Source organism: Psittacula echo (genome assembly GCF_963264785.1).
Source record: "Psittacula echo genome assembly, chromosome: 1".
Classification (NCBI taxonomy): Eukaryota; Metazoa; Chordata; class Aves; order Psittaciformes; family Psittacidae; genus Psittacula; species Psittacula echo.
Genome location: NC_137735.1, coordinates 31479688 through 31506574, shown reverse-complemented (window position 1 = coordinate 31506574; position 26887 = coordinate 31479688). Strand labels below are relative to the sequence as shown.

Genomic DNA, 26887 nt, shown 5'->3' with positions numbered 1-26887 from the left:
TGGAGGGTGGGGGAAACAAAGCAGTAGATATCATCCTTTGTCACATTTATTCAACTTTATTATAAAACAATGACTTCATTAGGACATTAAAACTCATCTATTGAAAATTATATTGCATATATAGGCTGAAATACTGATTATAGTAAAATTGGTGCATTCACCTGACCCAAGATTTCCCTCACTGCAGGTGCTACAAGCCTCTCTTATTTCTTTGTCTAGAAGTTCATGTTAGTTCTGTATATTCCAGCTTTGAGTCTGAGTCTTTGACAATACTTTCTGTTTTCTTACTGTTTTTCTAATGTAAATGAGACAAACACCTTAGCTTTTAAACATATGTAAAGCACACCTAAACCCCCTGCTTTTCCTGTAAGATTGATCAGGCACTGAAAGAGGTTGCCCAAGAAGGTTGTGGTATCCCTGTCCTTGGAGTCAGTCAAAACCCAACTGGAGAGTGTCTGGAGTAAGATGGTCTATCTGACTCTGCTCTGAGCCCTCAGGTGGCTGGACTAGGCAAACCCTAGATGTGCCATCCAACTGGGATGATTCTGTGATTCTGTTGGTTTCTTAATTGACTGAAGAAATATGAACATCACTACCCATACTGTATGAAAATGTGTTCTGTAATCCAAAAACCACTTCTAAGTTGTCATGTTTTCTAGACCTGATTTTCAGATATATATGAGATTCGTTGATATGTATGCATATCAGGCAGACCAAATATTATACATGATGTCTTTGAAAACTTGGTGCCCTTTCATGTGTTTGAGTAATTCTTGCTGTTATTTGACAGCTGCAGTATGTCTGACTGGCATAATCTTGATACATTTTTTATCACCCCCAGTATGTGTCTACCATGTGACACAGACTTTTGCATCAGTGGGTATCTTAATTTTGTAGTGCATACAATGATAGACTACCCACAACTGGATTTGTGCTATTTGGGATTTCACTTAAGTTTTCTGTTAGAACATAATCAAACAGATTGTTCATACTAGAATTCAAGAAAGCCTCCGGATAAAAATCTGTATCACTATAAAATATTCCTGTATTTAATAACATTATTATGACACTTTTACTGCCTATTTTGAAAGATTAGCAGTAGTCAGTCATGCTTGGTTTTAATTATAAAAATATTTGGGGGCAGAAGAGGGAACTTAGTATCTTGTTTAAAGATGATTGTAGTACACAAACTGTCCAGCATTCTGCAGAAGCATCATTTATCCATGAGAAGGCATTTATTTGAACATATGAGCTGATAGCCAAAGGCTTATAATGTCACCAACAGTATTTTTTTTTTTCTTGTTCTAAACAACTTGGCGCAGATTTATATGGAGTTATATTTGTAATATGGCTTAAGTTCCGAGATGCCTTACTTGGATAAAATTTTCAAGATTAATTTCAAACAAATAAGAGTTAGATTAGAAATAAAATTAAATGTTTAGAGTTTAAATAAAAAAGGGTGCTTTAAAAAGAAAGAGATCTCTTTCAATTGAGATTGGACCTCAGTTAAAAAAATCATAATTTGTAGTTCAGATTAGACTTGTTCTGTAGGAATATTTTTACTACTTTGGTAATGAATTTACAGTATTCAGTGTGTCACAGTAGTGCATGAGAGGGAAATTTTATCACCGGTGAAGATTGAAACTGCTCGTGTTTTTCAAAGCATCAAGTAGGAAAAATCAGACAGCAGAGGGAAGCAGAAATACCCATTAGATTGGCTATACTGACTCTACAGGACAGCAGCAGAGATCTTAAAATTCTGTACTTACACTACATTCTCTTTTACTTTGGGGGAAAAAAAGTTAATTGTTTCCTGTAGTTGTACATAGAGTTTTTGGTATAAAGCATGTAACATGCAATTAGGGCAGAATGGTGTTTACATGCAGATGACTGTACATAACTTTCTTTTTCTTCCCCCCCCCCCCCGCTTTCCATTGAATCTTAATTTTGAAGATAGTGTGAGTATCTCTAAATGCACTTAAATTGGAAGTAGTGCTACCAAAAGAGAATGGCTGTATTAAAATTTACTTTGTTTTTGTTGTTGCCCTTTCTTTCCTTTTCCTTTTTCCATCAACAACTTGCTGGTGACTGATTATGCAAGTGTAGTCTCATATGCATTGAAAATGCATCAGTCCAAAAACTTTCATGTCCCAACAGATGGGTTGTTTCATCTTCACTGAGAACTGAAATGTTTGATCCTCTACATACATGCAAATAGCTTCTGAACTATAAATATAATCACGAAAATTATTCCAGTTGACTTCATAAGACATCAGATAAATTTCCTGGTTGTGATCTGTGTTTGAGGATAATTTATCATTTGTTCTGTTGCATCATGTGTTTAACATGATGGACTTAACAGTGAAGAACCTCTTCCTTTTAATATTTTTAATTTATAATTTTGTTTTTCTCATACTACATCTTTTTCCTTACAAAAATACAGTAAAAATTGCATTACCAAAATGTGGCTATTAAATCTCAGATTAGTCTGTCTGACTGGTGATCATAAAGGATGCCACTAGTAATGAAATTCAGCAATTTCATGACACTTGTAATTGAAAGTAAACAACCCAAGAAATATGTATTTGTTGAACATGTCAAAGCTGTAGAGGTTGTAGGCTGTTAAGGATCTTTTCTTTCTGGTTAAGTCTGTGAAAATTATACTGAGGAAGTATTTTTCCTTTGAACCAAGGTAGAAGAACTAAGTCAGCCTTGAAAAAATATACTTGTTAGTGCTTCTTCTTTTAAATTAAGATATACCTAAGATGATATGCTTTGAAAAATTGATATGAAAGGCTGTGTTTTAGACACTTCAAAACTGACTTGATGAGTTTTCTCTCAGTTTTACATTTTTTCTTTAGTGAATTGTTAGACACAGGGTCCTTACCTAGAGTTTCAACAAGTGTCAGTTTCACTGTAAAATAACTTTTACGTTTCTTTTGATCAGTAGAACAAAATGTCTTCATTGAAGATAGTGAAGATTGCATATTTGAGATTTAGGATTACCTTACTGCATTTTTTTCCTCCTCTTTTTTCTCCCTCTATACCTCTGATTTTCATAGAATATCTTTTTTCTTCTTGCATTCAGGAAACCTCTGTATGCAGAAAATATAGTTAGAAATTACTATAAAAGCATTTAGTCTGACCTCATGAAAAGCTGTTTCTTTCACAGTAATTGAAAGAAAGATTAGGGAAAAAATATAGATGTGACTAAACCGTGACTCTAGTCACAGCTGAAGGATGATGACAGATCAAAGGAAATGTGTGGTAGTTTACATTGAGAAAAGAATATGCAAAGAATAAAATTTACAAAACTTTTTTCTCCATGAAATGCCAAGTTGAGTTAGTCAGTTGTTGTCTTCCTCTGCCCACCCCAGCCTTCTCTTTTTTCATTCTCAAGCCTCTCAGCATATGAAATGAGATACTTGTCCCTTAAGGTGGAGAGAGAAATGCTTCTGCTATTTTCCTTCTGCAGATGCTATAGCAAGTCCTGTCTGCACTAGCAGGAGTGGTTTGCCCATAAAACCTCTGCCTTTAAATCTCTCCTGTTTTCTCACTTTGATCTAAGGGTCTGTGCTCACAGATGTATTTTTGTACTTTTTTTTTTTTTTATCATTACACAACCCAATTTTCTTGCTAAAACTGACATCCTAAATCTATGTTCTCTGGATAGATTATGCTGCATTTGCTTGGCTGAATTCATCAGTCAAAGCCTGTCACTACTGTTTGGAGAGTTACCATATCCCAAAACATCTTTACTATTTTCAGCCTGTTATCAGCCCAGTTTTCAGGACATTTTTTCCTTTTTATTCCATCATATATCCAAACAAGGATCCTGCACACCTTCTCCTGGGAGTGATGAGAAGTATGAGTAAATAAATGTATGAAAGCATTGATGTGAAAAATTTACTGCATACTTAATTGTACTACAGAACACCTTATGTGGGTATTCTCAGAACTTCCTTACTTTCTGCACACTAAGAAATGAGACTTGTTCCATAACTCTACTACTTCTGCCACAAAAACCTTCCGCTCTTCCCTTCCTCTTCCCTCATTTTCCCCATATTAGTTACTAAGGCTAGTAACTAACTAGCCTTAGTTTTCTTAACTTGTTTTCTTGCAATCCAGTAAAACTTTGCCAGGGTTTATTGCTAGTCAAGACTAATTTTATCATAATTCTGAAACAGTCAAGGCAAAACACTTGCTTAAATCTGAAGTGTACATACGTTTTGCACATTAATGAAATCAGCAATAAATGTTGAAGTTGAGATCATATGTTAAATATAATGATTCTGTTTGGCTTCAAGGGCGTTGTCAGGACAAATCATGCTGCTTTCAACAGCTGAAAGGGGCAATTGCTGAAAATTCAGGTGTACTTCAATCTTCATCCCTTAAAATCTTTTTATTTATTTAGTTATTAATTTTTTTAATTAAAAGCTGTCTGGGAAAATATGCAGCACTTAGACTTCTGTAAGATATTGTTTGAAAACAGCATTCTTATTTCCTTGGTCTAGAAATATATTCAGCAAAATATAATAAATACAGTAAAAATGAGGGAAATAATCTGGAAAAAAATAATAGGAGCATAAGTTCACATGTATTCTCCTGTGTCTTTGATTTTTCTTTAGTTGTGTAGCTTAGATATTTGCAGTGTATAAAGTGGGCTTAAAAGAGCTTTAAATGTATTTTGTACAAGTATTTCTTCAACAAAGATGAGACAAAAGTCCTGTTCAGTACCTTGTGAAGACACATACTGTGTGTAATAATCTCCGCATGAAAATTTCAGAAGAATTATAGACAGAGTGACAAGAAGTGTTTTCCAAAAGCCACCTGTTTCACCCTCTGCTGCAACATGGCTTAAACTGCACATCATTCTTGAGATGTGTGTCCAAAAGTTCTTAAAAACCTTTACAGATGCAAAATGTTTGTGGTCCAATCCTTAGAGTCAAAATATTCGGCTAATACCCACCTGATTTTCAGTTTCTTCAAGTTCACTTTTTATTGTTATCAGTAGGCGTGAAGAAAGTATTTTCCTACTTAAAGATTATTACTGTGTGTCTACCTAATTTCTCCAGTCTGAACATCATCATCAAGTTTAGCCCTTCCTTGTAGGTTTTTTAATTATTATTTAATGCTTATTTGCATTGTCCATTGTTTCAGTCTTATCCTCTTACTGGTTTTTTCATTACTTTGCATGTCATTGATCTCACGGGCATCTTCCAGCTTCCTACAAATAATTCATTTGATTCTCTCTTCTGATATATAGCTCATGGTATTTTTTTAGAGTTCAAGGTAAGTTGATCTTTACTACCACTATTTTGCCTTTTAAAAGATAAACACCAATTCTGCCTTTCTGGTTTTCACCTTTACAGTTTGCTTTCATCCATCCTTTACAGGCTCTCATAGACTTTGTGCAAGCAATTCAGAAAAGCATTGAAATGGGATGCAGCAAGTGAAGGGAAAAAAAGTATGTTGAACCATGGGATATCTTGGTGTAATATAAATCAATTCCTTCAGCTAGGAGCTGAGGGTGTCTGCATGAGCTGGTTACTGACCTTGAGACCTTTAGCTTTTTTAAGTGGCACAAGAAGCAGAAGAACACAGGAACTCTGTGTTTTGAGAGCATTCTGTCAGTGCATGTACACTTGGTACTTGCTGTGAGACTTGCTTGTGCTGCAGATCACACATTGATTGAGACCTTTCTGTTCCTTTTAGAGACTGTTGCTGCACTTTGAACAGATCTTCTGATTTAATTTCATCCAAAAGGAATCCCCTTCACATACAGAAAAACTGCCCCACAGTCTGAGCCAACATGGAGTAAGTGGGGAAATGAGGGATTGCTGCACTCTACTGCTCTATGTCACTGTTGTAGCCACATTTTAGCTAATAATTTATTGCTTGCAGATTTTGGGTACCTCAGGGTGAAGTTCATTTTACTCAGCTGGCTTGAATATACCTAGTTTATACAAGTATTCATAAATGCATTCATTCTTCCCCTGCAGGATCTTAATCCTTTTATCACTGGTGCACCAGTTAAAACAGAGAAACGATTTATGTTGACCTTTAGACTAAAGAAGAAAATTAAAAAGGGAAGAAAACCCCACCAAAAATGTCAATATACTTCAGTATCTATCAGAAGCCTTTCTTCTCCTTTGGGTAAATTGGTTCATTAAGAAACTACCATTTCACTGTAATTCCTTTTTCACCTTAGGCAAGTCTCCCAGGAAATCTTCACTTAGAGTCCTTTTACTGAAGTTTGAATTCTTCAAATACATTGCTTTTAGTTGGAGTTATTTTTCTTCTAATCTAACTTTCAAGAATTCTGTCCTTTTGTTACCAATCTCAACTACATTACCACTTAATCTTCACATTCTTATCTGTTTCTTCTCTGTTAATTAGAGGAAAATGTGAAGCAGCTCCCCCCCCGCCCCCCCCTTCATTACTCTTTTCATGAAAGCTTTTCAACGGCTTCCTCTTCAGCCTGTGTCCTGCTGCATTCACAAAAGATATTAGTCAGTAATCTATGTTATCACTGAGGTCTGTACTCTGGTTTACTTTTCATAAATACATCATCTATTTGATCCTTCTGGTCTGACAGGGAAATCCCAAAGTGGTAATGTTTTTTTGTTTGTGTCTTGTTTGGGTTGTTGGGGTTTTTGTGTGTGTGTGTGGTTTTTGTGTGGTTTGGTGGGTTTTTTTTTTTGTTTGTTTGTTTTGGGTTTTTGTTTTGTTTTGTTGGAGGTTGTTTTTTTTTTATTTATAACCATTTTTCTCAGTAATTTAGCAGTTCTTTCTCCCTTTTGGTCTGAACCTTAGAACAAGTGTATTAATCCATGCTCCCTTACCGCTCTTCCACAACAAGCATGAATTTAAATTCTTCCATGTCTCTCTCTCCCTAGATTGTTTTTTATTACTATAATTACAAATGAGCTGCATGAAGTAATAATCAGATGGCTGGTGAGTCTTGATTCTAGTCAGACTCATGATTCTTCGTGTTAAGGATGCACAGCTTCTTTTTTGCTAGCATTGGTATGGGTTCTTTAGTTGCTATTGGGGATTGGACCTTCGTCTGCTTCCCTAATCAGCTGCTTCTCTGGAGGATGTCCAGTTCATCCTCCATGTCCGGTACTTCTGGATTCCTTTCCAGCTGGTCAACTACTTTTTCACTGGAGGTTCTCATGCTTAGCATAATATTGCTATCCTTTTGGATCATAAGGGCATTGAGCTTCCTCACTTTGCTTATGGTTCTTTTACCAGTTTCCTAGGGAATATTTGCAGGGATTCTTTCATTCCTGTTTCCTGCATTTAAAAGTGTAGAAGTCTGTGTTCCCTGGGTTGAGCACAGAGCCTAGACTGAACAATTCCCCTCCTGGGTTCCTGTGTGGACACAACTCCAGGTAGCCACTTTGCATTCAGGCTGCACCCTCAGAACTGTAGTCTGAAACAGATTTGATGACAGAGAGGATACTGATGCTGTGCTTTTAACGGGCTGAATTGTGATACTAAACCATGCCTTCTAAAACTTCCATTTCCAATCAGTCCTCAATTGCCCTGTTACAAAAGCCAGTGAGATACTGAACTGTTGACTCACAAATACATAGCTTTCATTGTCCTTCAATGGTCAGGAGTTTAGCCATACTGTAGGAAGTTTGTGATATGTGATAACACACTATCATCCCTCAAAATGATGCAATAAATTTGTTTTTGAGATTTCTCTTGAAATTATCCCCTTTACAAGACTTCTTCCATTCGCCAACATAACTGATAAATTCTCAGTCTTGTCATGCTGAGCTCTGCAGGGAGATTAGGTAGCTCCCCTGATCATTGTGGGGTTTAACACTCTGCAAAAAAAGTGAAAGTTATGATTTTTAATCCCTTTGGACTGCAGAGAAGGAACTTGAAGCTATCAGTTAGGAGATGAGTGTTCTATTAAGCAGGCTGTTAGATAAAAGAGGAGTTATTTTCAAGCAAGTTTGTGGCATTTCTTACACTTTCATTTCCTTTGCCCTGATAGCAAGAGATGGATCTCTGCAGCAAACTACTTCATTCTTAGTCCCATTTAATTTTTTGAGTGTATCAATAGAGTGAGGTGTTGCTTATTGAAAGATGTGTGGTATCTGTTTTGAAAAACATGCAATGTTTATACCGGAATACTAAGTAACGTGCATAAGCATAGATACTCTAAAGACTGTTAGATAGTCACATCTCTTGAAAAGTAAAATTCTGCAATTACCAGGTTTTGATAAACGCTTTCCTCACATTAAAATAATCGTTTTCGATTTTGACAGTAATGGGCTCCTTAGACTGTCTTGAAAATTGATTTCTTTAATGCTTTTTGCTACAGTGTGATCAAGGAAGCAGTGTTAATAGCTCCTACTTAATGATATTTGTTTTGTTATAAGAAAAGTATATTTTGCTGAATAGAAGTGCCAGTCAAGGGAGTTACTGAAGGATGTTTTTGATTGTAGGTACTTCATTACCTCCATTTAATGGCTCATGAGGTTATTGTAAGTTAAGTCTTCCTCTGTAACAAATACAGTCATATTATAAGAAAATATTTAGGAAGATACATGTGCCTTATTAGACAAGTGTAAAATATTAAGAAAACACAGGATATGAAAGCACCTTTTGGGTCATTTTGCCTAGTTGTTATCATGAGCAACCCTGAAATTAATGAATCCTCCTAAAATTGATAAATTGTACCTTCAAACATTTTTTTATGGCTTCCCTAGTTATTCTTATTCACCTGCTATACCAGAATCCTATTTCTTTAGATTTTGCAGTCTGAATCAGGGAATATTTTAAATCCAGAGCTCAAATCTGAAGACAAGTCCTAACTTGCAAGGTTTATCTTAAAATGGTCTTCAGTCTTTCTGATGGAGCAGCATGGATTTTCTGGTAATATTAAAAGTTCGCTTGAGACGAGGAATCTTGGTGTTAAGGGTACTGATGGCAAATGACTTAAATTTTTTCTAATGATTTTAATTATTTATACAAACTGGACTGTTACTAAGAAGACAGCAATCATTAGAGTAATGTAATTTTAACAGTCATCTACAGATTCTACTTCTCTCAGGCTAAGGAGGAAAAAAAGTTGGCTCTATCAGATACAGGATAAGTGGTCTAATGAGTACATAAAGAAAGCTATTTTTCAGCCAGTTTGTGGAATCCAATCTTTAAATTAACTTTTTATGATAACAATTATCTGATTCTAAGCGTATCATATATCAGTAACAGAAAAAATATTGCAAAAACCCCAGATATGCTGGAATAAACAAGTCAGTTGATTTTTCTCTGCATAGCTGTGGTGTTCATAAGCTGTTGTTTATTTCTTCTGTTTATTTTTTTTTAATTCTTCTTAGAGCAATGTGGATGAAATAAAGGCAGATTAGGAGCAAAAGGAAGCATTAAGATGGAAAATTATGTACAAGGAAAGACAATGAACTGTGATTATTTAGTAATGTATCTAAAGAAGAAACAGAAGCAATTGCATTATAGCATTGGAGGTTCAGGGTATGTACGAAGAAAGTACTTTGAACTATAAGGATAATTTAGGCAATATAGTAGGTTGTCTAAAGAAGATACAGAATCTGCCTTCAGGGAATAGAACAAGAGAAACTCAAATCATTATGTCAGGAGCAGTAAAGGTATAGCTGATTTTGCCGAAGTGCAAGCCAATAGTAGAACCTCTTAACTTGAATTCAAGCAATTCAAGACATGCTTTATAATTTTTGAATAGAAATAAATGCTGCTGGAAAGATTACTAATGCTTGTTTCAATACGCGGATAGACTCCACAACTCGTTAAAGTTGTAAAGTAGGTATGCCTTTATTCAGCTGAGGCGCATGGGGGATTGCTTCTCCATTGGTTGCATGCGCAACCCAGTGTTGTTGTGTTCTATATTTATTCTCTATATTTATTCTCTAAAGGTATACATATTAATCAGGTTACACAACATGCCTATACATATTAATGATCTATCTTGGCTTCATATTATAATGAGGAAAAAAGTTCTTTGCGCTTGCGCAGTGCCTCCTGGTGGTCGTGGGCAAGGGTCTCAAGATGAAGTAGACAAGTCTTCCTTGGGCCTGAACTTTTCACCTGTAGTCGTCAAGCATACTCCCTGGTCCCTTGGTCTTGGTCCAAGCTCAGAGGCTGGTTTTGGCTGGCTTAGGGGTCCAAGGAGCAGGAACCAAGTCACAGTTCCTTTCCTCTTATCAATAGCCTTGCATCCTTCCAACCTGCCTTGGCAAGCACAATAAATATTAAGCAAGCAGTATACATTGTTTAGCAAGTAGCTGTAGCCCCTAATAAATCATAGTAAGACATGATAGGCGTTAAGCAAGCAATATACTTTAAGCAATACCCCCCTGTACAACCCCCGTGTACAGTAGTCCATATCAGTTTAGTGCTTGCTTTCTTTGCTGCCCCAACTTTTCCAGCCTTGTAATGCCCAGTCCTGAATTGCTTGGAAAGCATAGTAGAAATGTGAGATGAAACTTGAGTTAAACATGTACTAGAGATGGGTGAATATTTTTTCACAGTTTTTTTTTTTTTTCTTCAGAGAATAAAATCGTAACAGTAAAAATCATATTTTCTGTAATAACCTATCTTTTACTTATAAACTAGAATATAGGGATTTTGAGGAACTGCCTCATTGGACAAGTTTAGGTATATTACATGATTATTCTCACCTTCTGATTAGCTAGTTTCTAGAAGTATTTTTAAGCAGAAATTGGCACAAGCATATAGAGTTTAGTGGCACAAGAGTTGAAATTTTGATTGTGTCAGGCTCATTGACAGGGCAAGTTGCAAACACAAGAAACACCGAATGTAACTGCATCAACACAACTCATTTTCTGTATGTGATTGAATGAATTACAAGGCATTTCCACCAAAATCATCTTTAAACTTCTAAAAATCTAGGTAATTTAGCATTAATTCAGTGTAAGGGCTGGAATACATGAGAGGGATATGTCCTAAAAATTGTAGAGATTCCTAGAGAAACAGCAGAGCTGCTGCTCTAACACCTTAATTAAGCCTTATGTATATGCAACAAACAGTGGGACTCTACAGATTTGTTATGGTTTCTTATAGGTAAATATTTCTTACAGATTTATCAACAAAGATGACTGCTTTTGTCATCATGATTTGTTTATTTTCCTCCAGTATCAGTGTGTTAGCAATCTGCAGTTTTTAATTGTTCTTTCTGAAGTCAGGCAACCACTTAAATACTAAAATACAGGGATAACATGTGATTAATTTTTCAGCATGGCTAAATTATCTTCAAGATGCTGTGTTGAAATTACAAGCAAGCCTCAAAGGCAGAGAAGCACATTGAATAACCTGTGCAAATTATATGGACTAAATAAACACGTCCACACCCAGTAATTTATTGTTAGTCTAATTAAAAAATCAGCAGTCTTACCAAGACAGTGTTATTAGTCCAGTTACAGTGACACTAACACCTATCATTCAAAGCATGCAATTATTATAGCTTTCTCCCAGTACTGACAAAATTAAAAGCAATATACACAAACTTCTGCTATCCAGACCTTTCTCTGGTGTTAGATTTGCCCTGCCTGCAAATGGTAACAGGAGACATTATCATTCTTTGCCAACAGCAGCTGGAGTTGATGGAGTTGACTCCACCTTGCTCTTGGGTCCCACTTCAGTTACTTTTACTTTTTTATATATTTTTTTTTAATTCATCACTCAGTGAAGTCTGTGCTATAGCCAAATGGTGAAATATTCAGCTCATAATGAAATAGATGCGTTTCAAATTTGTTTTTCAAACCTGAAGTCTGTTGACAAAATTACTTGTAACCTTCTGTAATCAATTTGTCTTCATATATAGAAAGAAAGGGAGGAAAGATGATGACTGAAGGAATAATACTTCTAGATTTACAACTTCTTGGTGTTTACACTGAGATGAGGGACAGATCTTCTTTACCTCATTTCTCTGTGTTTTCTATTTCCTCTCTTTATCTAGTTCCTGGTGTCCTATAACTGACTCTACATAGACCTGAAACCCTTCACTAGCTCTTAATAATTTTGCCAGCATTTACAGAGAAGAACATTTACAGTTGCCTGACTCTGTTTGGTACTTGCATTCCACGGCCACGAACTATGGAGTTGTAAGGAGTGTTCCACATTTTCTGACTCATTAAATATTGATTGTAAAAGGCTGTATTGGGTAGAAATTATTGTTTGTTGGTCTGACCATACATTAACAGAATCACAGAATTTTAATGTAAACAGAACATTGACTAAAATGGTGAGGATATGCATCAAAATAAAGAAAGAATTAGTTTCATTTCCAAAAGTTTATGATATATTAGGTATAACATTGTTCACTTCTATAGTGTTTGGTCTAGACTACTGTCCTGGGTTCAGCAGTAGCAGTCATTTTTTTCTCCTTTTTAGTAGCTGGTGCAGCGTTGTGTTTTTGACTTTCAGCCTGGGAGCAGCACTGATAACACAGATGATTTTAGTTGCTGCTCAGTAATGTTTACTTTGACCAAGGACTTTCTGAGTCTCATGCTCTGCCAGGGAGGAGGGGAAGCCAGAAGGAAGCAGGGACAGGACACCTGACCCAAACTAGCCAAAGGGGTATTTCATACCACAGCACGTCATGCCCACTACATAAACTGAGGGCAGTTACCTGGAAGGGTTAGATCACTGCTCGGTTGAGCTGGGTATCGGTCGGCAGGTGGTGAGTGGTTGTATTCTCTTCCCTTGTTATTTCCCTTATCTTTATTATTATTGGTGGTAGCAGTAGTGGTTTGTGTTATACCTTAGTTACTGGACTGCTCTTATCTCAACCCGTGGGAGTTACATTCTTTCAATTCTCCTCCCCATCCTTTCGGGAGCTGGGGGGACGAAGGGTGGAGAGTGAGAGAACAGCTGCGTGGTTCTGAGTTACGGCTGAGCTTAAACCATGACAAATACATATCCTCTCACCACATAGTTTCTGTTAGAATTGTTCGCATTCAGTGCATCTGAAAATCTTGTATTTATTGTTTAAATTCCAGAATGTTGGATATCTAGGGATAGAAAAATTGCATAATTAGGTTCTGTGTTTTTCATAATTTATTAATTATGTTTGCTTTAAGAACATGCAATTTATACATTATTGTAAAAAATCCAGTAATATGAAATATAAGAGTTCTAGGAAGATTGTACCTTAATCTAGATTAATCTATGAGAACACATAGTATTCTGCCTTTTCTGCTTGAATAAAGGATACGTCCATGTCTGAATGAAAAATAACATAAGTACCTAGACCAGGGAATAAAATCAAATATTTAAGCATTTTTTCTTATTGTCTGGTCTCGGTAGGCCTGTATTTTGTGTTCATACGTGTATTTCAAGATTACTTTTATAATTGAAGAATCCAGACCATGCTCCACACATTCAAAAATCACTCTAAAGGACAGAATATATTCAATATATTATTTTTTTCCTTAGTTTATATCCCTTTAAATGTTGGTGCACTGTACTATAGTAGCTTCTTCCCCTTCTTTTCCCTGATATCCACAAAGGGTCAGCTGTTATTTTCAGCAAATGGATGAAGGCAGATGTTTCCATCTATCCAGATTTTTGCCATTCCGATGTGTTGTACTGGGTATATTCCTGTCATTTTTTACTTTTAATTTTGGCTACTGAAATTCAGTTATCTTTCTTGTTAATTCAGGCAAGTGCACTCTGTTTTCATTTCTGATACCACTACCCTTTTTGTTTATGCAGAACTGTAGCTGTCTACAGTTTTTCTTTCAATTGTACATCCATAACTACGTACAAGTACAATTTTTCTCCAGCTGGAATTATGTTCCAACTCTGCTTATGAAATCCAGCTTTTTGTGTTTGTGAACACAATACAAATAATTTCGCTTGTAATCTTCCTCCCAACCTTTTGTGTATCTTTTCCATTTTATCAACAGTGTAGCTGCTAATATCTTTCATCTTCTTAATTGTCCCATCACTGTTCCTCTATATAGTCTGTTTTTTTGTGCATTCATATAAAATTCAGTATTCTTTTTCCATCTTCAGTATAATTCACCACTGTTTCATTGCTTCAACCACCTTTCTTTCCTTTTGCATAGCATATTTTTACACTACAGATGTTTCATCTGTGGTCTTTCGTAGCACTACAACCGCATCATCCAGAATCCTTTCCATGTTCAGGCTCAGCTGTTATGCCCACAAGGCAACAGACAGTGAATGCTTATTAATTTATAAGACACTGTTTTTAGGCACTTTCTTTAAATACTACTTTTTAAAAATCATTATTATTATTTTATTTTTTCCCTTCTCCAGGTTTTGTGCAGTGCTTCTTTCTTCAGACTGTGGGCTTTTGGAGACAGAATGTGGGTTTAAATATATACTCAGAAAACAAGCAGAATATCACGTATAACTGCAGAACTTCTGAAAAACTTGAATATTATTGATAATAATGTGTTTCCCGGCCCATCAACGACTTTGTTGTTCCTGTTGTAAAGTACTGAAACAGATATTTGGTGTATTTTATTAAGGAAAACTGGAAGAATGCCATACAAGACTGAAATAAAAAATCTTACTCATCCATGTTTTAGTCACTTCAGTTTACTTCAGTTTACTTTTCCCCACGCTTGTGCATGTAAATTCAATTATATGATCCTAAGCAAAAATCTTGTAATGCAAAGAAAATCATGCACCACCTACCACAGACTGATGCCCAGTCATTCTCCAAGCAGTGGCACCTTGAAAGATAATCCTCCTTTTCACGCACTTCTTCCTCTACCACCACTTTTTATTGCTGAGCCTAATGTTAGATGTATGAAATATTCCTTTAGCCAATTTGGGTCAGTTGTCTTGGCTATGTGCTCCCAAAACCTTGCCCATCCTCTCTCTACTTAATGGAGGGCACAGGGAGACTAAAGAAGAGAAATACTTGATGCTGTGCAAGCGCAGTTCAGCAATAACCAAAGCATCAGTGTGTTATGAACAGTGTTTCAGCAAAAATCCAAAGTACAGCACCATACAAGCTGCTATGAAGAAAGCTAACTTCATCCCAGTTCCAGTATGTGAAATTAGCATTTAATTATTGTAAGAAAGTACTGGAATAGTTCTTTCAAGTCTATTTTTGCCCTAGAATAAAGTTCACACCAAAATGATAAACTGAGTATCCATTGCCTGGAAAGCCTAAAGTAATTTGGGCAGTTTATTCTGAAGATTAGCAAAAGGAATGCCTAAAATTAATTATATTAATAATATTATATCAAAATCATATCTAGAGAAAGATGGAAATATGTTTTAAGACAGAATTCTTTTGTGGTTTTCTTTTAAACTCCTCTATATTAATTTTCATCTTTTGGGGGAAACTCCAAATTTAAACTGATCTTCATGGTCATAAGTGCATAAAGTGAACCAGGAGACTGGACCTTCTTCTGATTACTCTTTTCAATCCTAACAACTTTTAATCCAGTTCTGTTACTTCTGGAAAGCCTTGAATTTTTCTCTCTAACAGCATAGTTCTAACTCAACGAAAACCTTTTCTTATTCCAACTCCTCTTTAAATTGTGTGAGGAATTACTGATGAAGAAAACATACTGGACAGTGATTCTGTGAAGGGGGAAAGCGTCATTGTGTCATAGTACGTATGTGACTATTTTACTATTCAGTCTTAGTCATTGCACATTTCAGGAAGTTACTTTCTGGAAGATTATTACATTTATCAAGCAATTAAGGTCACAGGCACACTATTTCAGTTCTATATCTTAGTTGTGACATACACTCCAGAATGTATTCTGTCTTCTTGTATCGAGTAATTTTACAGAAACTTGAGTGCTCCTGTCTGTCTAGTGCCTGTATTCAAAATCTTGGGCTCTGGTAGGTGAGTAGGTCATTGCTGAAGATTTAAAGAATGAGGGCTTGGAAATGTCACTCAGGAAAGGGGAAGCCCTAATGGGTGCAGTAGGCTCTATCATTAATTTGTTTCTGAGACTCTGGCAGTTTCGACTTGCTATACAAATTACCTTGCCACAGCTAAAAATAAACTGAGAAAATGCGATAAGTACCAAACACTACTGAACAAATTAATTTCTGTGCTTCAATTCCCCTTCAGTAGCATAAGAACAGTATCACTTGATATAAAGCCACTGCAAGTATTTTGAAAATTAATTAATAGTTGTGAAGAACTGTGTGACTTCAGCAATAAACACTTATGAGAAGAGAAGCCAAGAGGGAATCTGACAGTACTGTCTTCAAAGCACGGTTTTAACAGAGTGCAATAGATGCAAAGAAAATAATGAGACAAAACAAAATAGTGAGCAGCCAACCTTGTGTGGAATTAGCTGGGATTTGATGGTAGATTGTATGTATAACTATAGACTTTATTGTTTGCATACATGCAAGGTGGAACAGATAGAATTTTCCTAGGCAAACTTAACTTCAGCATTTCCAGTTTTCTGGAATTTTGACTTCACATTTTTTCAGCCTTTCCCTCCACCCCCAGTTTTATTGTAAATATTATTTTGTGCCTGACAGTTACAAATGTTCCATAGAAGCAGATAATAAAATATATTGAATTTGCCTTTTCAGTTAGAAAATGTGTTTATATCCAAATCATAGAATCATAGAATTGTAGAATCATAGAATTGACTGGGTTGGAAAAGACCTTTAAGATAGGTACTTATTTCTTGTTGAGTATTTATTTGCTGAGAAAAATAGAGCATGGTGGTTGTTTTTTTTGCTCAGTTGATTATTTCCCATTATGATTTTATATGTTATTACTATAGCATATCTAGAAAAACAGGATTGCTGAAATTGAGAATTAATGGATAATAATGCAGATTACACATTCAGAAACAAAGTCTGTCTTACTTTCTTTTCAAAAAAAGGCACCACTGTCTTATATTACACTTTGTTAGAAAGCCTACAAATGCTTGAGGTTTTATATGTGAAATAATTTTTATAGACATCTCATATCTTGATTTAAGAAAAACATTTTAAAATATTACATTACTTCTTTAAAAAGCATTTGATAATTCAGCTATCATAGTGTGCTGTTTTTGGCTGGGATAGAGTTAATTTTCTTCATGTTAGCTGGTATGGGGCTACAGTTTGGATTTGTGCTAGAAACGGTGTTGATAACACAGGGATGTTTCAGTTACTGCTGAGAAGTGCTTACACAGGGTCAAGGCCTTTTCTGCTCGTCACACCATCCCACAGCGAGTAGGCTGGAAGGGGACACAGCCAGGACAGCTGACCCCAACTGACCAAAGGGATACCCCATATCATATGGCATCATGCTCAGCATATAAGGCTGGGGGAAGAAGGAGGAAGAAGGGATGTTCAGAGTGATGGCTGTTGTCCTTTCAAGTAACTATTACATGTGAGATGGCTGAACATTGCCTGCTGATGGAAAATGGTGGCAGAATTCCTTGCTCTGCTAGTGCGCAGCTTTTGCTTTCCCTATTAAACTGTCTTAATCCACAAGTTTTCTCACTTTTACTCTTCTGATTTCCTCCCCATCCCACTGGAGGGGGTGTGTGTATGAGTGAGCAGCTGCATGGGGTTTAGTTGCTGGACAAAGTTAAACCATGATATATAGTTTGAATACAAACAGCACTTCTTCTAACAAAAAGGCAGTTCTTGGCTTTATTTAATCAGTTACACGTTTTGGTAAACATATAAACTATTACAGAGTCTGTGAATTTCTCTTGATGCCGTTACTTTAACGAGGATGTTCTGTATTATAGAAAGCCTTAATATTACATTTTGTTATTCCATATTTCTTTGCTTTGGAAAGGAGTTCAGTATATTTTCTGACTCTGGTAGTTTCTGGTATTGTAGTCAGAAGTATCTAGGCTTCTAGTCCTATAACTCATATGTGAAGGCATGATTTCTAACGGTATGATCTTTACAGATCTGTTACAGTGTGGAAAGCCACCTATCACGTATCATTGCTGTGTTTGGGAAATTTTATCAGCTGAATTACATTGTATGAAGTGTAATTCTGTTTGTTGTCAGAAAGAATTAACATTTTCACAGTTTTGCTTCAAATGTGGATGTAGTGGTGTCATTCAAATATCTGCCATACTTGCATCATTTGTTTTAGAAAGGGAATAACTATAATGGTATAGTGGCTATACCATCTTTAGATAAGCATAATAGTGTTTAATTCAGCATCCTCTTCCATCATCAGCTGTAACAGTTGGGGACACTTTTATCCAGCTATTTACAACTGCCCAGCAAGTGGAGGTTATTTGTTTCACAATTCAGCCAACGGAACAGAAATGCAAGTTCTTACTGTTCTGCTACATTAGAGTCAGCAATGGCATCAAAACATTTAATCAGCAATTAAGTTAAATTTGGTAATTTTGCACTTAAGTGGATCTAGCTGAATTCCACTGCCTGTATGGTAAAGAATTATCTTCTGTCAGGATTATAGTAACAAGCATCCAGGGGTAAAAAGTCTTGAATTTCTATCAGTGTGCAAAATGATCCTGTCTCTTAAGTATCGAGCAAGTTTCATTGTTTTTCCTATAAGAATACAACCAAAGCCTTATTATGCAACTATTCTATGCTTATATTATATTAAACATTGAATCATTTGGTTTGCTTGTTATATCCAGGCTTTTACAATGGCCACTTTCCTATTTTTATTCAGGTAAACCAAAAAATAACAGCTGAAAACAGCCCTCAACATTTCTGAAGTTGTTCTTTTCACCAGCAACATGCTCCTAGTAGTGATGATCAACTACTAATAAAACCCCCCTTTTTTCTTTCTTCGTATATATTTTCCTAACAATGACATAATATTTTTTCTATTATTTTACTACGTAAAAATAACAGATTGCTTTACCTAATGTTACATATATACATATATTTAGAGAAAATTAACTAGTGATTTAGAAGTTGTAATTCTAGATCTAGCTTAACCTCTTCAGCAAAGGAATACTTAGAATCTACATTTGTGCCCTTGCATTAGGTACAGCTAACGAATTATGTACGCAGTTCATCATCATCAGGCTACACAGTTTAATACCTCGATCCTAGATGAAGCTTTACCTATAAATCCTCCCCCATCTAGCTGCTGTTCAAGATCATCAGAGGAGCTCTGAGCAGCTGGACAGTACTCATTAGTTTTAGGTATTAGGCCAGCTACTGTGTTCTTTTTAGCTTGTTCTGGATAAGTTTATTTCCTAAAGTGAATTATATATATTATTGATTGTAGGATGGAATGGGAAATTTGAGAGTGACTAAAAAAGGAATACGACTTGAAGGAATATCTGAATTTCTACTTCCATTATACGTGAAAGAAATCCATTCGCGAAAGGTATGTGGTTTTAATCTTTTGTTTCTTAATTTACAGCTAATATAAATTAATTTCTTCAGTCTCAAACTACAAAGTTTAATTCTTACACCTCCTAAATTAGCAATCAGTAGAGGTTTGCCTTGAGAATATCTTAACTGTGAAAGCTTCCTTCTTGTCAAAAATGATATTTTTTTTTTCTTTTGAAACCTTGCTTGTCTCTTGAAAGAAATGTTTCATCCTAAAGAAAGGAGATTCAAAGCATGCATATTTTATACTTCAAATGACCTCAGCACTGGGAATGGAACATTTGATTTTTTATTTGATGCGAACTCCAGAAACATAGGATTTGTGATATGTGCAAAATGCAGTGAAATAAAGAATGGGTTTGTATATGCTTAAGTTCTTTCTAGCATTAGCTAGTGTGATTCCTGGTTTTTTGTTGTTGGATTTTTTTGTTTTTTTCCTCATTAGGTACAGGCAATCTTGCTAAATTGCATAATGTCTCTAGGATTTAATTCTTCAAAGAGAACTATTTTTAATATTGCTTAAATGCAACTGTTTTATCATAAAGCACTAGGTTGTTACAGAGGAAGAAAGAAAATTAAGATACTAGGCATTCAGAAATGAAATGTAGCTTATTTTAACGCATTTATTTTTATTCAGGTATGCTGTTTATATTAATATTTTCAATAGATTAAAAGAAATACTGGAAATTTCTTAAGTTGTTTTTACCATGCAAGTGATCACCTATGATCGGAGGAATGTTATTATGGTGTTCAGTCAGTCATTTGCAAAGAATTTTAGCATGCATACTGCAAAAATTAACAGGACTGCAGAATATGTTTACCTTAAATGCCTGTGTGGAAAGTTCTGTCTGCTGAAAACTATCTTTTATGTATATAAAGATATGTATATATAAATATGTATATAAGTATATTCAGAAATGAGATCATGACAGTTTCCCATTTATCTTAGTTGGTTCACTCTTGTGTTAATAAATGTGTGAGGTAGTCTTTGTCTTTTTTTTTCTGTAAAACAGAGTAGCAATACTGTCCTAAGTAATGGAAAATTCTATAATATTTAATTGACAATATATCCTCAACAATGTTGACTTTTGATCACTGTACAGAACAAACATTCTTTTACTTTTCTACTCACTATACATAACAGTGGTTACAAAATCTTGTTCATGATGTTGCTTTTATAATGGTAGCTAAAAATATTAATAACTAAGACAAATCTATAATAAAACATTTAGTAATTAATTATTTCTAAATTAATGCAAATATCAGCATTTTGAGGGACATGGAAACAGTGGAACAGTCAGTGCATAAGGACATAAATGACCAAGTACCAAACACTGATACCAAAAGTAAATCAATAAGGACGGATTCCTCCTTCTAAAATCAGAAAGGCATCTATGAAAGGAAACTTTGGCTGTGAGCTTATTTTTTTCCTGCACCACCCTGCCATGGAAAGGTGTGATCACTTCTAAAGTTCTTTAAAATTTTGAAACTCTAGATATTCATTAAATTATCTACAATAGTTTGTCTTTTATCTGTACATTAATATTTTAAGGGTTCAGTTAGACATTAATGTCTAGTAAAACATATAATGCCTAAACAATAAATGTCTTTAGTATGAATATTCTAACATGCAGACTTTATGAAATTGGTGTAAAATTTACAGGTTTTATAATCTTTGAGGGAATATACTATTTCTTAAGGGTAGCAGAACATTAGTCATGGTTTGTAGATTTTTCCCAGTTCCTTTCTGCATGTGGATGGTGTCTGTTACTGTTTTGTTACTGTATGTGAGAGTTATGACTTTGGATATTTGCTTGCACAGTGCTTTGTATTGCAGAACATTGGTTCTGGTTAACGTAAACATGGAAACTTTTTGAAGTGAGATAATGAGAGACTCAAGTAGGGTCCAAATTTCACTCAGAGTTGCTAACAAATCTCGAGGGAAAATATACACAGAAATGTAACTACAGTAAGGGAGCAGGATGCAAAGTCTAGCAAGAGCCTGATGCAAGGTCATGCTAATCCTGTGAGGCTCATGAAAAACAGATAGACCTGTCAGTAAGCGGCCTCAAACCAGCAGAAGAAAAGAGATACAGCTGCTCATTAACTGAACAAAGTATTTAAACTAAACTATTTTTGGTGTCGCAGGTCTGCTTATATCTATTAACTTTAAACCACTTGTTACCTAAATAAGAAAGTAGAATGTATATAAACTTGGTTCTTATCTTGCAGTGCTTGTGAACTAAGTTCATGTTCTGGTCTTTTGCTAACTTGCTCAGTAGTTGTGATAAAATTTCAGTAACTTGTGGTGTATGCAGTTGAGCATGTCATGAGGGAATGATGAAAAAAAACCTCTGGAGCTGTAGTAAGCTTTACAGTAGGGATTTGTGATGTCTCTGCATGGTGTTTCCCCAGGCTTCTGGCATCTCCATATGACATTAGCTGTTTTGTCACATTTACCTTGGTGCTGTAGAAATTTAAGAGTGGGCCAGGTCTTCTGAGCTCCCATTATAGTCAGTAGAGACCTAGCCACTGCAAAGTGAATTCTGAAGAACTATCCTGATCACCAGCCATTTTGTATCACTTTGGGTGCTACAGAAAGCAATGATTTTCCACATCTTTTCTTTTGAAGCAGTAATGATTAAAGTTTGATATATATGGGAGTTAAAATGTACCGTGGAATCAGAAACTCATTTGTAGCTGATGTCTGCAGTCTTTTACATGTTGCTTATTTATTTTCTAAAATAATGGTTTGCTCTTTAAGCAAAAGAACACAGTCATTGAAGTCACATAATTCTATTAACTCCTGAGATATCTTGAAGTGTATTAAATAACATCATTGTGGAACAAGTCTTGTTTCCTCTGAACTGGTGACATGATTTGTAGAATGGCTTTGTGGGGACCTCTATGTAGAGCTCTCAGTGCTGCAGGTCAGGGCATCACTGCTTTCCCGTTAGTCAGCACAAAGCAGAGAATGGCAGAAAGTCCAGTGATATTAGCAGCAGGTATGCTGTATTATGGGTAAGGGGCACGAATGGAGTTCTTACGCATATTCTACAGCTATCTTTTAGTTAGCTAGATCTGGAGCTGATAAAACATTTTCATTGATATTGCAGGGTTTACCTCTGATTCTGATAGTGACTTACTTCTGATCAGAGTCCCAGGCAATCTGTTGAGTAGCTATGATAAACTGAGCTCTCCACTACTGCAATTCAAATGTGAAGGGGTGGCTAGGTTTAACACTGTAAAGTTCATATATGTTTACAGATGCTAAAATTGCCACTTTTGCCTGCAGTATACCTGGATCCTCAAATACTTTGGGTTACATGTCCTGTCTCTGCTCCCTCCCAGCTTCTTGTGCTCCTCCTCACTGGCACAGAGCACAAGAGACTGAAAAGTCCTTGATCAGGGTAGGTGCTACTGACCAACAACTAAAACATCAGTGTGTTACCAGCATTATTTTCAGACTAAAGCCAAAACACAGCACTGCACCAGCTACTAGGAGAAAAAATAACTGTGTCCCAGCTGAAACCAGGAAAATTCTGTAATACTTTGAGTAAGTCAGTTAGAGAAGAAATAAAATGTCTGGTGATATTTTCTCCTGACAGTATACAATTTTCTATCAGTAGTAATGAAAACCTCGGTTTTCAGTAAACTGAATAGTCACTCCTGTTTTGTCTGTAGAAGTTGTATAAATGAGAAGGCTGCTCGGAGGGTGCTGATGGTGACCTTGCTTCTCTTGCTTTGCCCTTTCTACTCTATTCAGTTAGTGGTGTCTGCAAGCCACAGTTTTCTACACAAAACTCACATTTACATAAAAAATATATTTGTATATTTTCACCAAATGACTGGTTTGTCAGAACTTGAACTTGAACTGATACATCAGAACCTGAGCAGATAAGGATCTTTTGATTCTAAATTGACGTCTTTATATCCTTGAGAAAAAGATACTCACTATATAACTTCAATTTTCTGAGAGTTTCATTTTGACTATGGTGCGGCTAGCAGTATATTTTTGTTCAAGTTACTAGTCTGAAACCAGGAAGTTTAATCTAGACAATGTTACATTTTCCATGTTCATATCATTTACATTAATATCATACAAAGAAACAATACAAACTATATTCTTTGTAGTGTACCATTAATGAGATGTATGAAATCAAATAACACATAATGCAATAACCTGAATAATTACAATATTCCAGTTCTTCAGGATGAAATTTTTTTATCATCCTACTACTGCATCCATACTACTGCATTTGTGAATGGAAACAGTCAAGGTACAGTTTTATTAGTTTGTTATATCACAATAAATACAGCTAATGGCGCTTTCTTGAGAATGTATTCTGGCTTTATTAATATTTTTCATTTGCACATGCAGTACTTAAGGGCTGAAGAAAACTAAATTTTCTCTTTGTTAAATTGTTTCAATTTCAGATAAAATAAGTAACTAATTGTCCCTTAAGCTAGGGGGATTGCTTTGTTTTTTTCTGACAACTAACAAGGTAAAAAAGTATATTCACTGAACACAGAAAACATGTGTTTGCCAGAGATATCCTTAGAGAACACAGAAGTTAATGATTCAGTTAAAAGTAATTACAAAAAGGTCTAGAAAACAAGAAACATTGAATACATGTAAACACAGGAAACTCTGAAAATTCTGTGCATATCTTTAATTTTCTAAAATCTGATAGCTTGAGAATTAAGAAATTGTAGGTAGTTCCCAAAGCAGAACTTCTCTCAGGTATTCTTTCTCTCCAGATTTTCACTGTGGAGACTGAATATTCGTCTAAATATAGAGAGAGTTTTATCTTACTTTGATTCAGGTTTGGAAATAAAACAATCTTGACAAAAACATTTCTGTATTTCTGCAACAGATTTCTTTTTTCACTGTGTCTCTAAGTGTACACAATCATCAACATATAATTGACCTTTGTCAATTCCTGCCAGTGCATTGCAAATATTTAGCTTCATGTTTGGGGCTTAGATGTTTTTGTAAGAACCCCAAATTCTTTTTCTGACAGAATGCCTTTGTTGAGCTTCTCTCCATGATAGGGTTATAAAAAAGCAGCATAGAAGATCACATCAAAAGTGTTTCTGAAGTTGAGGAAGGACATCCACTGCTCTTGTGCTTTGAGCCAGTCTGCTCATTATGCAAGACAATCAAATCAGGTGCTCCTTGCACCTGACTCATTTTTTTCCATGCTCATTTTTTTCCTAAATGCCTTCTTTTCTTTCATCTACTTTGCGCTGATTTTCAGGAGGATCTCCTCCATAATCTTCCCAGGAATTGTAGGGCTATAGTTTCCAAAATCTGTCCTCCTTGCAAGATGTTCATAATCTCTTGTAAGATCCTGCAACTACGTTGTATTTGTTGATTTGAGGGCTGAGGAGGAAAGCGCTTCCCCACCCTCCCCTGAAACATATTCTTCTAAAAATTCAAGGCCAAGTTGTTTGTTATATCCACTTTTTTTTTCTGCCTACAACAGACCCCATTGTCATGCAGTAAAACTAGTTTGAAAATCCTGCAGTCCTACAACTACTGAGGTATATAGGTATCAGAGAAATTGTAATTAGGACATGTCATTGCTCTCACCTTTTTTGTACTATCAGAAAAAGTCACAAAGGTACCTAAGAGTCAACCACCTTTATTGCTCAGCGTAAAGTGCAATGCCTGTTTCTGCAGTTGCATGCCTCAGTCCTTTCAGATAAAATCTGCAGTGCTCCCCAGTTCATTTTTCTGATACCTTCTCTTCAGCCTTGGCCTGGAATCACTCACCTGTCATTGAGAATAAAGTCATTATTATGGTATAAAGGACTCCTTAAGTAATTTTGGCTCTCAACATGATGTAGTTCCGATGCACTGAAAGTCCAGTGTCACTTTATCTGCTATAAACAAGATATAAGGTTTTCTTAATCACAAGCTTTGCCAAGGGACAAGTCACTCATATTTGTTGGTGGTCTCTGTAGGGACTTCCAGTCTGAAATTGAGTTGACTTTTCTTACTCTTCACTGACAGCTGATAAAAACTTTCATGATTCATGATTTTGTCCTTTATTTGTTATGCTTCACTGAAACCTGTCTGAGGGTCAGCAGTTGAACAGCCATATATTTTGAATATATCATTTTTTTCATGTCAGCCTGTATTCCTCTTATTATTACTGTGACTTGCTGTTCAGTCAAGGAGGATCTCTGCTTTTTATACTGAACATTCTGAATTAATATTAGCCAAGCCTTTTACTTTGTTTGATTACTGCTTATGAATAAATTGAGTGGCCTATGTCCACACAATTTTACACCAGTTTGAGAGGCTAAATTTGATCTGGGAACACTTCTTCAGAAGGATGTGGTGACATTAATGAAGTAGCAACTGTTTTTCTGGGGTTTGTTGTTGTTTTCAGTATCAATTGCATTTTCAGTTTTCTAAGTACTTACTTCATGTAATACACCTGTATTCCACTGGGGCAAATTTCAGTGAAACCATGTAATATTCCAGTTTGTAGTTCATCATGTCTTGTGTCTGATCCTAATACTCATTCAAACTGAATTTTATTTGAGCTGATTTAACTGTATGGCTATAATTTTTTTTTTTTCTCTCTGAACAACTTCCAAATAATGTAGTTGCAATGTACAGAAGCTAAGCAGTTACTTAAAGAAATCCTGTATGTACAAAATTAAGAAAAATGGTTATTAAAATTTCCATAGAAGATCTGATCCAAAGCAGGAATGTAAAAGCAGATGACTTGCAAGAGACCTGAAAAAGAAAAAAATCCATGCCTTCATCTTTTCATGCAGGAATTTACTCATGTTTCATCATGAACAGAAACATTTATTCTTTGTATTCCATTTTATAAACCTAAGATAGACCTTACTTTTTGCTCCTCTGTAGAAATCTTAGAACTATGGATGCACAGATAAAACTGACAGAAAAAAATAAAGGGAGTCACTGCAGGGGAAATTATCCATGGAAGCCATTCAGCATAATATAGTCTTATCTCTCAAACATATGGCTAGTCTGTATTTTGGTTTGAGGATTGCTGAGATAATTTGAAGTGCATTTCTTACAAGTTGGGCAGCACAATGCCCTCACTTGTAGGCCTTTGGCAGACAAAGACAAGTTTTCCCAAAAAGCATTGTAAACAGCGTATTTGGAAAGTTAAGAGGAGATCTACTTCATGTTCAAAGACCCAGTGTATTAACAGCAAATTAAAAACATGTTATAAAATCTATGCTTATAAATCATCTAATGCTGTTGAGAGTTGTCAGCATGGATTTCTGAAGGTGAGATCATGCCTGACCAACTTGACAGTCTTCTACAGCAAAACTTGTAGCTTGGTGAATGAGGATGGTTAATATTGCTAACCTTGCCTTCAGCATGGTTTTTGACCCAGTCTCTCATCATATACTCTTAGACAAGCTGATGATATGCACTCTAAAAGGACAGTGAAGTGTGCTGACAAGTGGCTAAACTGCTGGGCTCAAAGGGTTGTGATCATTGGCATGAAGTTCAGCTGAAGGTCGGTCACTAGTGGTCTACTCGTGGGGCCAGTACTTAGGCCGG

The 26887-nt window shown here is 35.6% G+C and overlaps 1 protein-coding gene across 3 annotated transcripts in view; it reads left to right on the top strand.

Moving 5' to 3' along the window:
- SGCZ (sarcoglycan zeta) overlaps positions 1–26887 on the top strand; it is a gene marked incomplete at its 3' end in the record, with an annotated part of 494596 nt that overhangs the window by 334080 nt on the left and 133629 nt on the right. For 2 of the 3 annotated variants that reach the window (XM_080615415.1, XM_080615413.1), the window contains exon 3: positions 19220–19321. The exons of the other annotated variant lie outside the window; for it this stretch is intronic. In XM_080615415.1, coding sequence (XP_080471541.1) covers positions 19220–19321 — 102 coding nt within the window. The remainder of the gene's footprint in view (positions 1–19219; positions 19322–26887) is intronic. 3 annotated transcript variants of the gene reach the window in all.